Source organism: Oryctolagus cuniculus, chromosome X, assembly GCF_964237555.1.
Source record: "Oryctolagus cuniculus chromosome X, mOryCun1.1, whole genome shotgun sequence".
Lineage (NCBI taxonomy): Eukaryota > Metazoa > Chordata > Mammalia > Lagomorpha > Leporidae > Oryctolagus > Oryctolagus cuniculus.
Window position 1 is genome coordinate 5,439,768 of NC_091453.1, and position 12,325 is coordinate 5,452,092.

Sequence of the window (12,325 nt, forward strand, 5' to 3'; positions counted from 1 at the left end):
TTTGCCATTACTCCCACCTCTGCATATGGCAGAAGTAACCTCGTGGGAGTTTATGAGCCTAAGCCTAAGCATTCACTTAGAATGGAGCTTACCAATCAGAGAGCTGGTCTACCAGGATTAGAACATGGTGGAAAACTGAGGGGTGCCCCAACAGCCAAACCAGCTGCCATACGTGTGGGAGACCATTGTAGATTTTCCATCCCTGCCTGATCCTCGCCTGCTTTAAGAGTGAGCCCAAGAGGGACCGGCACTGTGGTGTAGTGGGTAAAGCTGCTGCCTGCAGTGCCGGAATCCCCTATTGACACTGGTTCGAGTTCCGGCTGCTCCACTTCTGATCTGGCTTCCTGCGAATGTGCCTGGGAAAGCAGCGAAAGATGGCCTAAGTGCTTGGGTCCCTGCCACCACGTGGAAGACCTAGAATAAGCTCCTGGCTTTGGATCAACCCAGCTCCATTTGTGGAGCCCATTTGGGGAGTGAACCAGCAATGGAAGACCTCTCTCTCACACTCTCTCTCTGCCTCTGCATAACTCTGCCTTTCAAATAAATAAATAAATCTTTTTTCTTTTACAAAAAGAGTGAGCCCAGGTAAAGCAACAGAGGGATAGCCTGGCAAACCCACAGAAGCATGCACAATCCTCTCTCGCTGTGTGAAGGCACTACCTTTTGGCATTGTTATGCAGCAAGCGATAGCTGGTATACCTACTCTTCTTCGCACAGCAGTGAGCGTATTCCTCTCATATCCCGTCACTCCTCTGCTCAGACCCTTCCAGGGCTACTCCTTTGCACTCAGAGTAGAAGGGTCTTTTCCCCTTCTCTGGCTTCATGGTGCTTGCCCCTCTACTTACTCTTCTCCACCAGCACATCCAGCCTTTCTCTTCCACAGGGCCCTTGCTCTTACCATCCCTCTGCCTGAACTCATTCTCAGTAGTGAGCTGCAAGGCTCACTCCCTCAATGACCTGCACGTCATAAGTGACCTTCACCGTCCACCTGTTCAAAGTTGGAGACTGCCCTCCCCACCTTCCTTTTTCCCCTCCCTGCTTAACATCTGCCCTAGCCCTCACCAGCTGCTGCCATCCCATCTCCCTTACTTTAGTGGTCTGGCTTCCCTTGCCGGCAATGCTAGATACCTGAGGGCAGGGATTCAGGCCTGTCATATCTATGCCACCACAGGAAGCCCTCAGTACACACGTGTGGAATCAAAGAATAAATGAACATCATGCACGGCTGGCAGTCAAGCAGAGTCTGGAAGGGTGGCTGACAAGGAGCATGCTGAGCCTCCTCCTTGCTCCATAAACAAGTGAACTCAATGGGAAGAGTGTGATCCGAAGGAGCAGGCTTTTCTACTGATTTTCTCCCAGAAAAGGGAATCCAGAAGCTCCCAGAACACGCTTACTGCCTATGTGCTTTGCACTGCCAGTAGACAGGCACCCACATACACACAAGGAAAAGATCTGGGTCCTTGTAATTCTGGCCTTTAGCAGGAGGTGTGCGCTCTGGACAGACTAAAGGTTTACCACTCAATGGCGCAGTCTCGGCTGCTTAAATCCCTGCAGTCCGAATCCAGGAAGATGTCCTTGTAGATCCTCCCACACAAGCAGAACATGTCGGGTGCTGGGCAGTCACAGCTCTGTAGAACCTGCAGCATCACCTGAAGAGCCCTCGCGCGGTCACCTGGGTCATTTCTCCTGCGAAAGACACATCGGGACAGCGTGAACGTCGGAGCCTACATAGAGGAGTGCGTGCACGTTCGTTCTGCTGACTGACCGAGTCCAGTGTTGCTGGCCTTCAGCAGAAAAACTATTCTCGATATTTCATTTTCCAGGTTCCAATGTAACAGCTGCTGAAGCTGCACACCAGTCTCATACAACTACACTCACTCTCTAAACGACCCCACCTTTGACAAATAAATCATAAGGAAAAAAATCAGACAAGAGCAAAAAAATAATAAGCTTTAAGAGTCATATCAGCCAAGGCGTGGCATTGTGGCACAGCAGGTTAAGCCTCCACCTGCGATGCTGGCATCCTATGAGTGCTGGTTCTGGTCCTGGCTGCTCCACTTCCCATCCAGCTCGCTGCTAATGTGCCTGGAAAAGCAGGAAAGCAGTGGAGAACAGCCCAAGTGATTGGGCCCCTGCCAACCCATGTGGGAAAACTGGATAGAGTTCCAGGTTCCCGGCTTCAATCTGGCACAGTGCCAGCTGTTGCAGCCATTTTGGGAGTGAACCAGTGGATGGACGATATCTCTCTCTCTGTCTCTCTCTCTGTAACTCTGCCTTTCAAAAAATAAACATTTTCTTTAAAAAGTCATGTCACCCAAATGCAAATGTATATACTTTGTCTGGATTATGACTCAAGCAAACCCCCTGGAAACAATTTCAAACAACGGCAAAGATTTGAGCATTATGTACATAGACAAAAGCCTGAGAGGACAAATATTAAAGCATCCAGAAAATCAACACTGGGATTTACACAAGGAGTCTTCAAAAAGTTCATGGAAAATTCACGTTATGAAAAAATTATGCGTGGACTTAAAAAATTTTCTGCACCAAAATAAACATTTTTAATTACATTTCCACAAGCTTTTTGAAGCACTCTTGTACAAGGTAGTCACGTGTATATTTTATTGATAACTACTCTAATAAATACATAAAGAGATTATTCTTAATTTCTGAATCATTTTTACAAGGTGCCCTTTTACACTTTCTTTCCTGGGGACACATTCATGTATCTCAAAAGAAAGATTAGTACTGGGGTCAGTGCTGTGGTGCAGTGGGTTAAAGCCCTGGCTTGAAGCACCGGCATCTCATATGGGCATCGGTTCTAGTCCCGGCTGCTCTTCTTCCAATATAGCTCTCTGCTATGACCTGGGAAAGCAGTAGAGGATGACCCAAGTGCATGAGCCCCTTTACCCACGTGGGAGACCCCGAAGAAGCTCCTGGCTCCTGGCTTCAGATTGGCGCAGCTCTGGCCATTGTGGCCATCTGGGGAGTGAACCAGCAGATTGAAGACCTCTGTCTCTACCTCTCTCTGTAACTGTCTTTCAAATAAACAAAATAAATCTTAAAAAAAAAAAAAAGACTGATTAGTACTTGAAACAGCCTTTTTTTTTTTTTAAAAAAAAAGATGTATTTATTCATTTGAAAGTCCGAGTTACAGAGAAAAAGGGAGAGACAGAGAGAGAGGAGATTTTCCATCTGCTGGTTCACTCCCCAAACGGCCACAATGGCCAGGGCAGGGCCAGACCAAAACCAAGAGCTTCTTGTGGGTCCCCCACATGGGTGCAGGGGCCCAAGGACTTGAGCCATCTTCCACTGCTTTCCCAGGCCATAGCAGAGAGCTGGATCAGAAAAGGAGCAGCCGGGACTCAAACTGGTACCCATATGGGATGCCAGCACTGCAGGTGGAGGCTTAACCCGCTGCATCACAGTGCCAGCCCTGCTAAAACAGCCTTTCTTGACTGGAGTTCTACGATGGAATTAAGCCTGCCAGAACATTATTTGATTATTTCAGTGAGGACTTTCTCAATTCTCCCAAGGATGGTCCACGGATAACCCCATTCTAGAGGGATGACAGGGATTCATTCATTCATACAGTGGATACTGTGAGGCATTCGGCTCACTCTGTTAAGGAACTCAGCCTGGGCTGAGAAGAGATCACCTAGATGCTTAGCGATCTTCTGCAAGCCTGCAAAAAGCAAGCCTCTAATTTGACTCGGAGTTTTTTCCATTTTCTACTTTTGTCCTATTCCAGTATTTTTGATCTTTCCTCCTCCATACAGAATCCAATTTAGCCAGTTTACAAACTGGATTTTTTTTTTATACCTCAACCCACCCAGGACACCTTTTAATCTTTAAAAGCCAACAGACACCAATATAACTCAAATTTACTAAAGCATTTAAATAATTCCTAATGTCTACAGAGAGAAGTAAAAAAGACTAAGACTTTAATGAAGTACAAAATTTATATACCCATTATTAGCCAACCTCTGAGGTGTGAAATATTCAAGAGTCTGAAAAGAATGTACTTAAATGCTGAATTACTGGTGTGATTTCAAATTGGCTTCTCTGTGGGTCATTTTTTGGGGACCAGTCACATTAAGATTTCTCTTAAAATTGCTTCATTAACTTTAAACTTACCCTCTTTTCTCAAAACAAAAGGCCTTTTGAGTATAACCGAACAAAAATCAAGCATTTGAAAAAAATGAAAAAGCAAAGAGATTTTCAGCTTAACAGCCTCTTAAAGACAGGTGTTACATCGCTAATCCCTTTAGTGGTTACTAATCAGCTTTCTGATCTGCTTATCATTTTCAGATCCCAAGGCATCCAACCACAGGCCTACAGATAAAAGCTTCCATGTTTAATCAGCCAGTAACATCTGTTTCTGGCAATAAGACTATTTCATAATAAAGAGGAGGAAAACTGTGACAGTGGGTCTCAACACTGGCTGTATGTTAGAATCATCTGGGAGCTTTAAAACCCTGGGGTCTAGGCTGCACAGCAGACCAGTTAAATGCCGATCTCTGCAGGTAAGACCACGACCTCCGTGCTGCTTATCCCGCGCATTCCAATTCAGTGGGTCTGCATCACTTGCTAAATCCATGATGCATTCTCAGCCCTAGTCCTATACACATGCATTTGACCTGTGTGTGCACTCCCTCCTCCTGGGACTATCTTCCTCAGTTGATCTGCAGGACATCATGCTTGCCTGATTTTCCTACCTGTCTTTCTGGTTCCTAGCCATCTCTCTGACCTCTTAGCACCAGAGTGTCCTTCAGCACAACCCTCGGTCTTTTTCCTCGAGACTAGTAACTATGCTAGATCCTTTGGTGATATCATCCAACGCCATCATTTTTCAAATCATCTATATTCTCATGACACCCACATCTTTATCTTCAGTACAGGCCTCCCTAGCTGTCTACTTCGCATCTAATTTAACATAGCAAAAAAAAAATCAAAAACAAATTCCTGATCTTCCCATTAAATCTGTTCTTAGCAGATAGCCTTCCCCTCTTGCTTCATAACCAATCCTGTTATTTAGACCAAAATCTTGGAAATCACACTTGATTCTTCTAACACCCCTTATTCAATCTGCAGATGCTGGTGGATTTCAAACCATTTCCAAAGCTGGCCTGTTCCTCATGACTCCTACTGTTACCCTGCTGATCCAAACCAGCACCATTTGTTGCTTCTACCCTTAATGCCCCCTAGAAACTATTCGCCACTCAGAAGTCAGAGTGATGCTGTTACAAAGGAACTCAGATCATGGCATTCTTCTACTCAAAACTCTCCAGTGGCTCCCATCTTTGAACACACACTGATCATTTCAATGGTCCACAAGGCTCTACAAGATCTGGCTTCTAGTTCTCTAACCATTCACCACACCGCCAACCCATTATCTCCTCTGCTCAAGCTATACAAACCTCTTAGCTATTTTAAAAAACATTTATTTATTTGAAAGAGAGCGAGAGAATCTTCCATCTGCTGGTTCACTCCCCGAATGGCTACAACAACCAGGGTGGGGCTGAGCTTCTTCTGGATCTCCCATGCGGGTACAAGGGCCCAAGCATCTGGGCTGCTCTCCGCTGCTTTCCCAGGCACAGTAGCAGGGAGCTAGATCATAAGTATAGTAGTCAGGACTTGAACCGGTGCCCATATGGGATGCCGGCACTGTAGATAATGGCTTAACCTGCTACACCACAGCAATGGTGCCTCTTTGCCGTTCCGCATGCTGATCTCCCGGTCTGGATTGTTGTCCCATCCACTGACACAGCTCCTTTGCCTCTTTCCAGTACTTTCCCCACATCACTGTCAAGTGAAGTCTTCTCTGAGCACCAAACTTAAAATGACAACCTTCCCATCCCACTGGTCCTATTACCATAACCTAGTCTAATCACTTTGCTTATTTCATGTTGTCTCCCTTCCATTTCAGAATGTAAGCTCCAACAGGGCAGAGTTTTTCTTGCCAAGTCTATTTACTGCGGTGTTCCACGGCACAGGACTGGATCTGGCACGTGGCGGGTGCTCTATGGCTGTGTGGTGAATGAATGCCCAACTGAGCAGGACCACAGGGCAGACACCAAACTGACCTGACAAGTCATTTTTGGAATATAAGTGCTATCAGAGAATACAGTTCAGAGGCACAATTGTTTTAAATGTCTCCATTTTTTTTCAAGCAAAAAAGTAAACATTATTTACACAACCAAATGCACAGAATAAAAATAAAACACAGGGGCCGGCACTGTGGCATAGTTGGTAAAGCCACTGCCTGCAGTGCTGGCATCCCAAATGGGTGCCAGTTTGAGTCTTGACTGCTCCACTTCCAGTCCAGCTCTCTGCTGTGGCCTGGGAAAGCAGTAGAAGATGGGCCAGGTCCTTGGGCCCCTGAACCCGCATGGGAGACCTGGGAGAAGCTCCTGGCTCCTGGCTTCGGATCAGCTCAGCTCCAGCCACTGTGGTCAATTGGAGACTGAATCAGCAAATGGAAGACTCTCTCTCTGCCTCACCTTCTCTTTCTGTAATTCTACCTTTCAAATAAATAAATAAATAAATCTTTTAAAAAAAATACAACACTGGACTGAGAATCATACCAAGCTAGGTTCTGGTTATTGTCACACTACTCCTCTCAATCCTGGGCTAGTCACTTAGGCCTTTGTCACTTGGGCCCTGGCAGTCAAAATGTGGAAAGCACCCAAGTTTCCATCAACTGATGGATCGGTAAAAGTGCAGTCTATCCATACAGTGGCGTGTCATTCAGCAGTAACAGGGGATGAAGTACTGATGCACGCTATAACATGGATAAATGTTTACAACACTACATCAAGTGAAAAAAGCCATATGCAAGAGAACACACATCACAGGAGCTCCTGATATAGAATGTCCCAAATGGGCACCACCACAGAAACAAAAAAAGACTCGTGGCTTCCTAGGGCTAGAGAGTGAGGTGAGGGAAAAGGGAGGAACTACTAACGTATGGTCAAAACATACTAGTAGTTGGTTACTGATGGAGAGGGGACTACAAACTGGGAAGGAGGTGGTTGGTAAGGTACATTTTTTGGGGAGAAGAGGCAATGAAAATGTTCTAAATTTATTGTATTCATGATCATGAATACACTAAGAACCATGGAATTGTACATTTTTAAAAACTTTTATTTATTTGAAAGTCAGAATTACAGAGAGAGGAGAGACAGAGATCTCCCACCCACTGGTTTACTCCCCAAATGGCAGCAACAGCCAGGGCTGGGCCAAGCCAAAGCCAGGAGCTTCTTCTGGGTCTCCCACATGGGTAGCAGGAGCCCAAGCACTTGGGCCATCTTCTGCTGCTTTCCCAAGCAATTAGCAGGAAGCTGGATCGGAAGTGAAATGGCCAAGACTCGAACCACGGTCTATATGGGCTGCTGGCATCACAGATGGCAGTTTTACCTACCACGCCAAAGTGCTGGCCTGACTTGTACACTTTTGAGTCGACTGTATGGTACAGGAATTAGATCTCGATAAAGCTGTGACAAAGCACACAAACCTCCCATTGAATCTCACCATGCTCTCCCTTTTCAGATCGTGGATCTGAGGATTCGAGAGAGGGCACAGACCCAAGACAGAAACAGTCTGGGTCACCAAGCAAACACCTGAGGAAGAGACTGCCCAAGCAGGAGACACTCACATTGGGCTGTTGCCCGAGTGTGAAGAAACTTCCGTGGAGGGAAGCTGACACTGTGGGGGCTGTTACAGCATCACCCACCATGACTCATGCGCAAGTCAACGACACTAAGAGGAATGCCTTTCCTCGGTTGGGGAGACCCCCTCCGCCGACCCTGTGTCGCATCCCGTGCTCTGTGCACCTTCAGGATCCCACACGAGGAAGACTGCCATCACCACTGACCCTGATCTAGTCTCAGCAGCCCTCCATTGTTAGCAACTCCCCACTGGGGCCATGGCGTGCTCCAGCCATCACGTTTGCATACCACACTTAGATTTTCCTTTCTACATACAATGAGTATGTATGCCTGAGATACTGCTAGGCATAGGCTTACCTATCAATAGGAAAATACAATAGATTCTCCTTCTACTGCCAAGCCCTTAACTGGCAGCACCCAGACACTCATGATATGGATCTCTTCCACCTCTAGACTGAGGCCCCTCTGCAACCAGAAGCATTCCTGACAGTAGATTATCCAGTCATTTGTGAACCCATTCAGTAAGTACTTACTGAGCAACCGCCATGTAGGTGGCCTAGTGTTCTAAGCCTATGGTATGTAACAGCCTATAAACATCACAGCGCCTGCCTCCGAGACTTGAGGCTTACAGTCTAGTGAGAGGGACGCTGGGTATTAGGCAAGTCAACACAGAAACGTGAGCTCTGAAGGAAAACAGCAGGTGGAAGAAGAAGGAGTACCAGGGCTACAGTTCCTCGACTCGGTCTTCTGGGCGACACCCACCTCTCTCGGAACGGTCCATGCCAAGCAGACCTGGGAGCATCAGAGTCAGTCGGGTAAGGAAGGAGATGAGAACAGCCTGCTGCTCCAGACTGAGGGCAAGTAAGGGCAGCTAGAGAACACTGCCCCGGGAGGGGCAGGACAGCAGGGGAGTGCTGGCTACCCGACCCGACTCCCAGGCACCTTTCTTCCCAAGCGCAGGTCTCAGAGTAGGCGCTTCCCATTGCTTACGTAAGAGCCGCGGTGCACATTTAGTCACACACACACTCAAACACGGCTATTCTGAAGTTGAAGGGAAACACCAGCAAAGTACTCTGGATAATGCGAAGAGCCTACTTTGATTTGGTGGCCCTGGTGTGTCTTCAGGAATTTTTCCAGGGAAACGGGAAAAGCTTTCTCCCTGTTTCTCCTGCTCCATGTCCCCATCTCAAGGGCAACGGTGACAAGAATGAACACATGTAAAGTTTCTCAATATACAGTCTAAGGCACAAGAGACCAAATCTACAAGAAACTCTCAAGGAATGTTTCCTAAATGGAACTGTGGCTTGCTCTCATTTTTTTCAACATCTTCAGGCAGAGGGTGAGAAGAAAACTCTTCCAGGTTTTGTGTCTCCTGGACTACCAGTTTGGTCTTCTACATTCAATATGGCAAATGGGACTTCAGAATTCATGTAACGGAATGTCTACATGCTATTTATTCAGAGTGCCAAGTGGAGGCCTTGATAGCAACCCACACTAATCAGGACTCTCTACAGGAATGGATAATAACTAATAGTTTACTCTGTGTGACAAAAGGTGTTACAAGTGAATTCTTGGCCCTTTTGTCTTCAACTGATACACTGGATCTCAACTTTATGTTGAGAAATAACTTAAACCACCACAAAGCATTTTTTTCCAAAAAAAGGAATATGTATGATAAAAACAAACTATTCTTAAATCTCACTGATGGAAATTTTTTTAAAAAATTGTATTTTATTTGAAAGGCAGAGTTATGGGGAGAGGAAGGCAAAGATCTTGCATACACTGGTTCACTCCCAAAATGGCTGCAACAGCCAGATCCGGGCCAATCCGAAGCCAGTAGCTTCTTCCAGGCCTCCTACGCAGCTGCAGGGGCCCAAGCACTTGGGCCATCCTCTGCTGCTTTCCCAGGCACATTAGCAGGGAGCTGGATCAGAAGTGGAGCAGCTGGGACTGAAAACAGCACCCATATGGGATGCCAGCACTACAGGCAGAAGCTTTACCCACTATGCCACGGGGCTGGCCCCTTTGATGGTAAATTTGATGTCAGGTAGGGAAACAATTCTCCTCAAAACTCCTTTCATAATTATATTTAAGTTTTATTACTGTCAACTCCTTCAGTATTCTGTTTTCTTAAGCTGACAGAAAAGTTGGCCATAGCATAGTTTCTGGTTCATTATCATTAAAGTAACTGGGATTCTTTTTTTGGAGGAGGTGGGAGGAAGGGCCCTTAATACTTATTAAGCATTTTATACATGCCAGGCATTATGCAATTTTTTTTTTACTTATGATATTCTTATTTAATCCTTAAAACCACTCATTAATTCTCACTACCCTTATTTGTTTCATAGCATTCTGGTCCATTTTTTTTTTATATAAAACAGCAGAGTGGTTTTGAAACATTTCTCAAACCATTGCAAAGTTAAACACTTCCTGGAAAATTCATGGTCAGTTATGAGCTATGGGTAACTTCTGGATTAAATTACAAGTGGTTTCTCTTGCCTACTTTGAACAACCACAATTCCTGCAGATTCTAATTAAGGAGTGTAAACGGGGATTAAATGGCGAAGGGACCCATCCTTTATGAACTGCCTTCTAGTATCCAGGGCTGTGCAGTCCCATCTGCAAATGGCTGCCCTATTTAATCCTCACCATCCCTGTTTACAGATGGGAAACCTCAGGGTGAAGTTTAATTATCATGTCAACATTGGATTGCTTATCCGATAAGTGAATCAAATGTCAAAAATATGTGCTGTTTCCACATCTCATAATGCTTCCCTATAAAGCAATGGTCTCAATCGACAGACCAGTTCATGTTAGGAGTATGCCTAGTAATACAGATTGAGCATCCCTAATCCAAAAATCTGAAATCTGAAATGTTTCCAAATCCCAAATTTTTAGAGCATCACATCTGTGCTCAATAGGTTTTAGATTCTGGAACATTTTAGATTTCAGATTAGGAATGTTCAATTGGAAGTCTATACAAATATTCCAAAATCCAAAAACTCTGGATTCTGAAACTCTGGCCCCAAGCATTTTGGAGAAGGCATACTCAATCTGTACTCACTACATGGTAGATGTTCGCATCCCATTTTATAAATGAGAAAGCTAATGCTTTGGGAGGTTAAATGGCTTGACTAAAACCATAACACTTAAATTCAAGTGCTGGAATTCAAACTCCAATCTGTCTTCAAAACCCACAGGAATAATATTAGATTTCCTATGAGCCTTATAAGCTGGCTCCTAAGGCAATTCCAAAGGAAATTCCCCACTGACACAGTAATATTCTGCATAATGACAGCACTATCAAAATAACTGCAGTGCCTTGCAGTGTAATGAGTCTGAAGAAAGTTCACTTATCTAAGTTCAAGTGTGTGTAACACATACACACGTGTGATTATAGTTTAATTACCCATTAACTTCATTTACCCCTCATGAGCTCTCTCCTTTCTGCACGGCCCTTCCATCCACACATAAATAAGCCAGTGAGCAAGAGGAGGAGGACAAGCAGGAGGGGACTGAGGACAGAAGGCGACAGGAAAGGAAGACAATGTATGGAGCGAAGAGGACAGAAACAAGTGGTCAGACCTTCTGGTAAGTATTTTTTCCAAAAGGTAACAGGTACTATTGGCAAAACCACTGCTCAGAAGCTAAGGATATGGTTCATTTCTCAGAAAAAAAATGCAACTGGAGTTGGTATAAAAATACACATCATGGCAATGATGTCATAGATATGACTTTGAAAGGACAGGCAACAAAGCAAAACCAGACAAATAGGACTACATCAAACTCAGACATTTCTGTGCATCAAAGGACATAATCATGGTGAAAAGACAACCTATGGAATAGGAGAAAATATTTATAAATCATGAATCTTATCAGGGGCTAATACCTAAAATATATAAAGAATTTTTTAAACTCAATGACAAAAAGAGAAAATCAAATAATGGTATTTTAAAATGGGCAGAGGGGGCCAGCACTCTGGTATAGCAAGTAAAGCCGCCACTATCCATAAGACATCAATTCGAGTCCCGGCTGCTCCACTTCCAATCCAGCTCCCTGCTAACGTGCCTGGGAAAGCAGTAGAAGATGGCCCAAGTGCTTGGGCACCTGCACCCACCTGGAAGACCTGGAGGAAGCTCTTGACTCCTGGCTTTGGATCGGCACAGCTCCGGCCATTGTGGTAATTTGTGGCGTGAATCAGTGGATGGAAAAATCTAACTCTGCCTTTCAAATAAATAAACAAACCTTTTTTTCAAAATGGCAGAGGACTGACATGAATCTTTCTCCAAGGATGATACACAAATAGCCAATAAGCAAATGAAAAGATGTTCAACATCACTAATCATCAGGAAAATGGAAACTACAATGAGATGCGAACTCATGCTCACTAGGCTGGCTGTAACAAAAATAAAAATAAAATAAAGGAAGAAAGGAAGTGTAGGTGAGGATTTAAGACATCATACACTACTGGTAAGAATGTAAAATGGTGGGGTCGGTGCTGCGGCATAGCAAGTAAAGCCGCAGTGCTGGTATCCCCTATGGGTGCTGGTTCAAGACCTGGCTGCTCCACTTCTGATCCAGCTCTCTGCTACAGCCTCAGAAAGCAGTAGAAGATGGCCCAAGTCCTTGGGCCCCTGCATCCACGTGGGAGACCC

The 12,325-nt window shown here is 45.0% G+C and overlaps 1 protein-coding gene across 2 annotated transcripts in view; it reads right to left on the bottom strand.

Annotated features, from left to right (window-relative positions):
• The window catches only part of MAP3K15 (mitogen-activated protein kinase kinase kinase 15), a 119,333-nt gene that overhangs the window by 47,030 nt on the left and 59,978 nt on the right, over positions 1-12,325 (bottom strand). For both annotated transcript variants that reach the window (XM_051826988.2, XM_070066401.1), the window contains exon 7: positions 1,516-1,686. In XM_051826988.2, the coding sequence (XP_051682948.1) occupies positions 1,516-1,686 (171 nt within the window). The remainder of the gene's footprint in view (positions 1-1,515; positions 1,687-12,325) is intronic.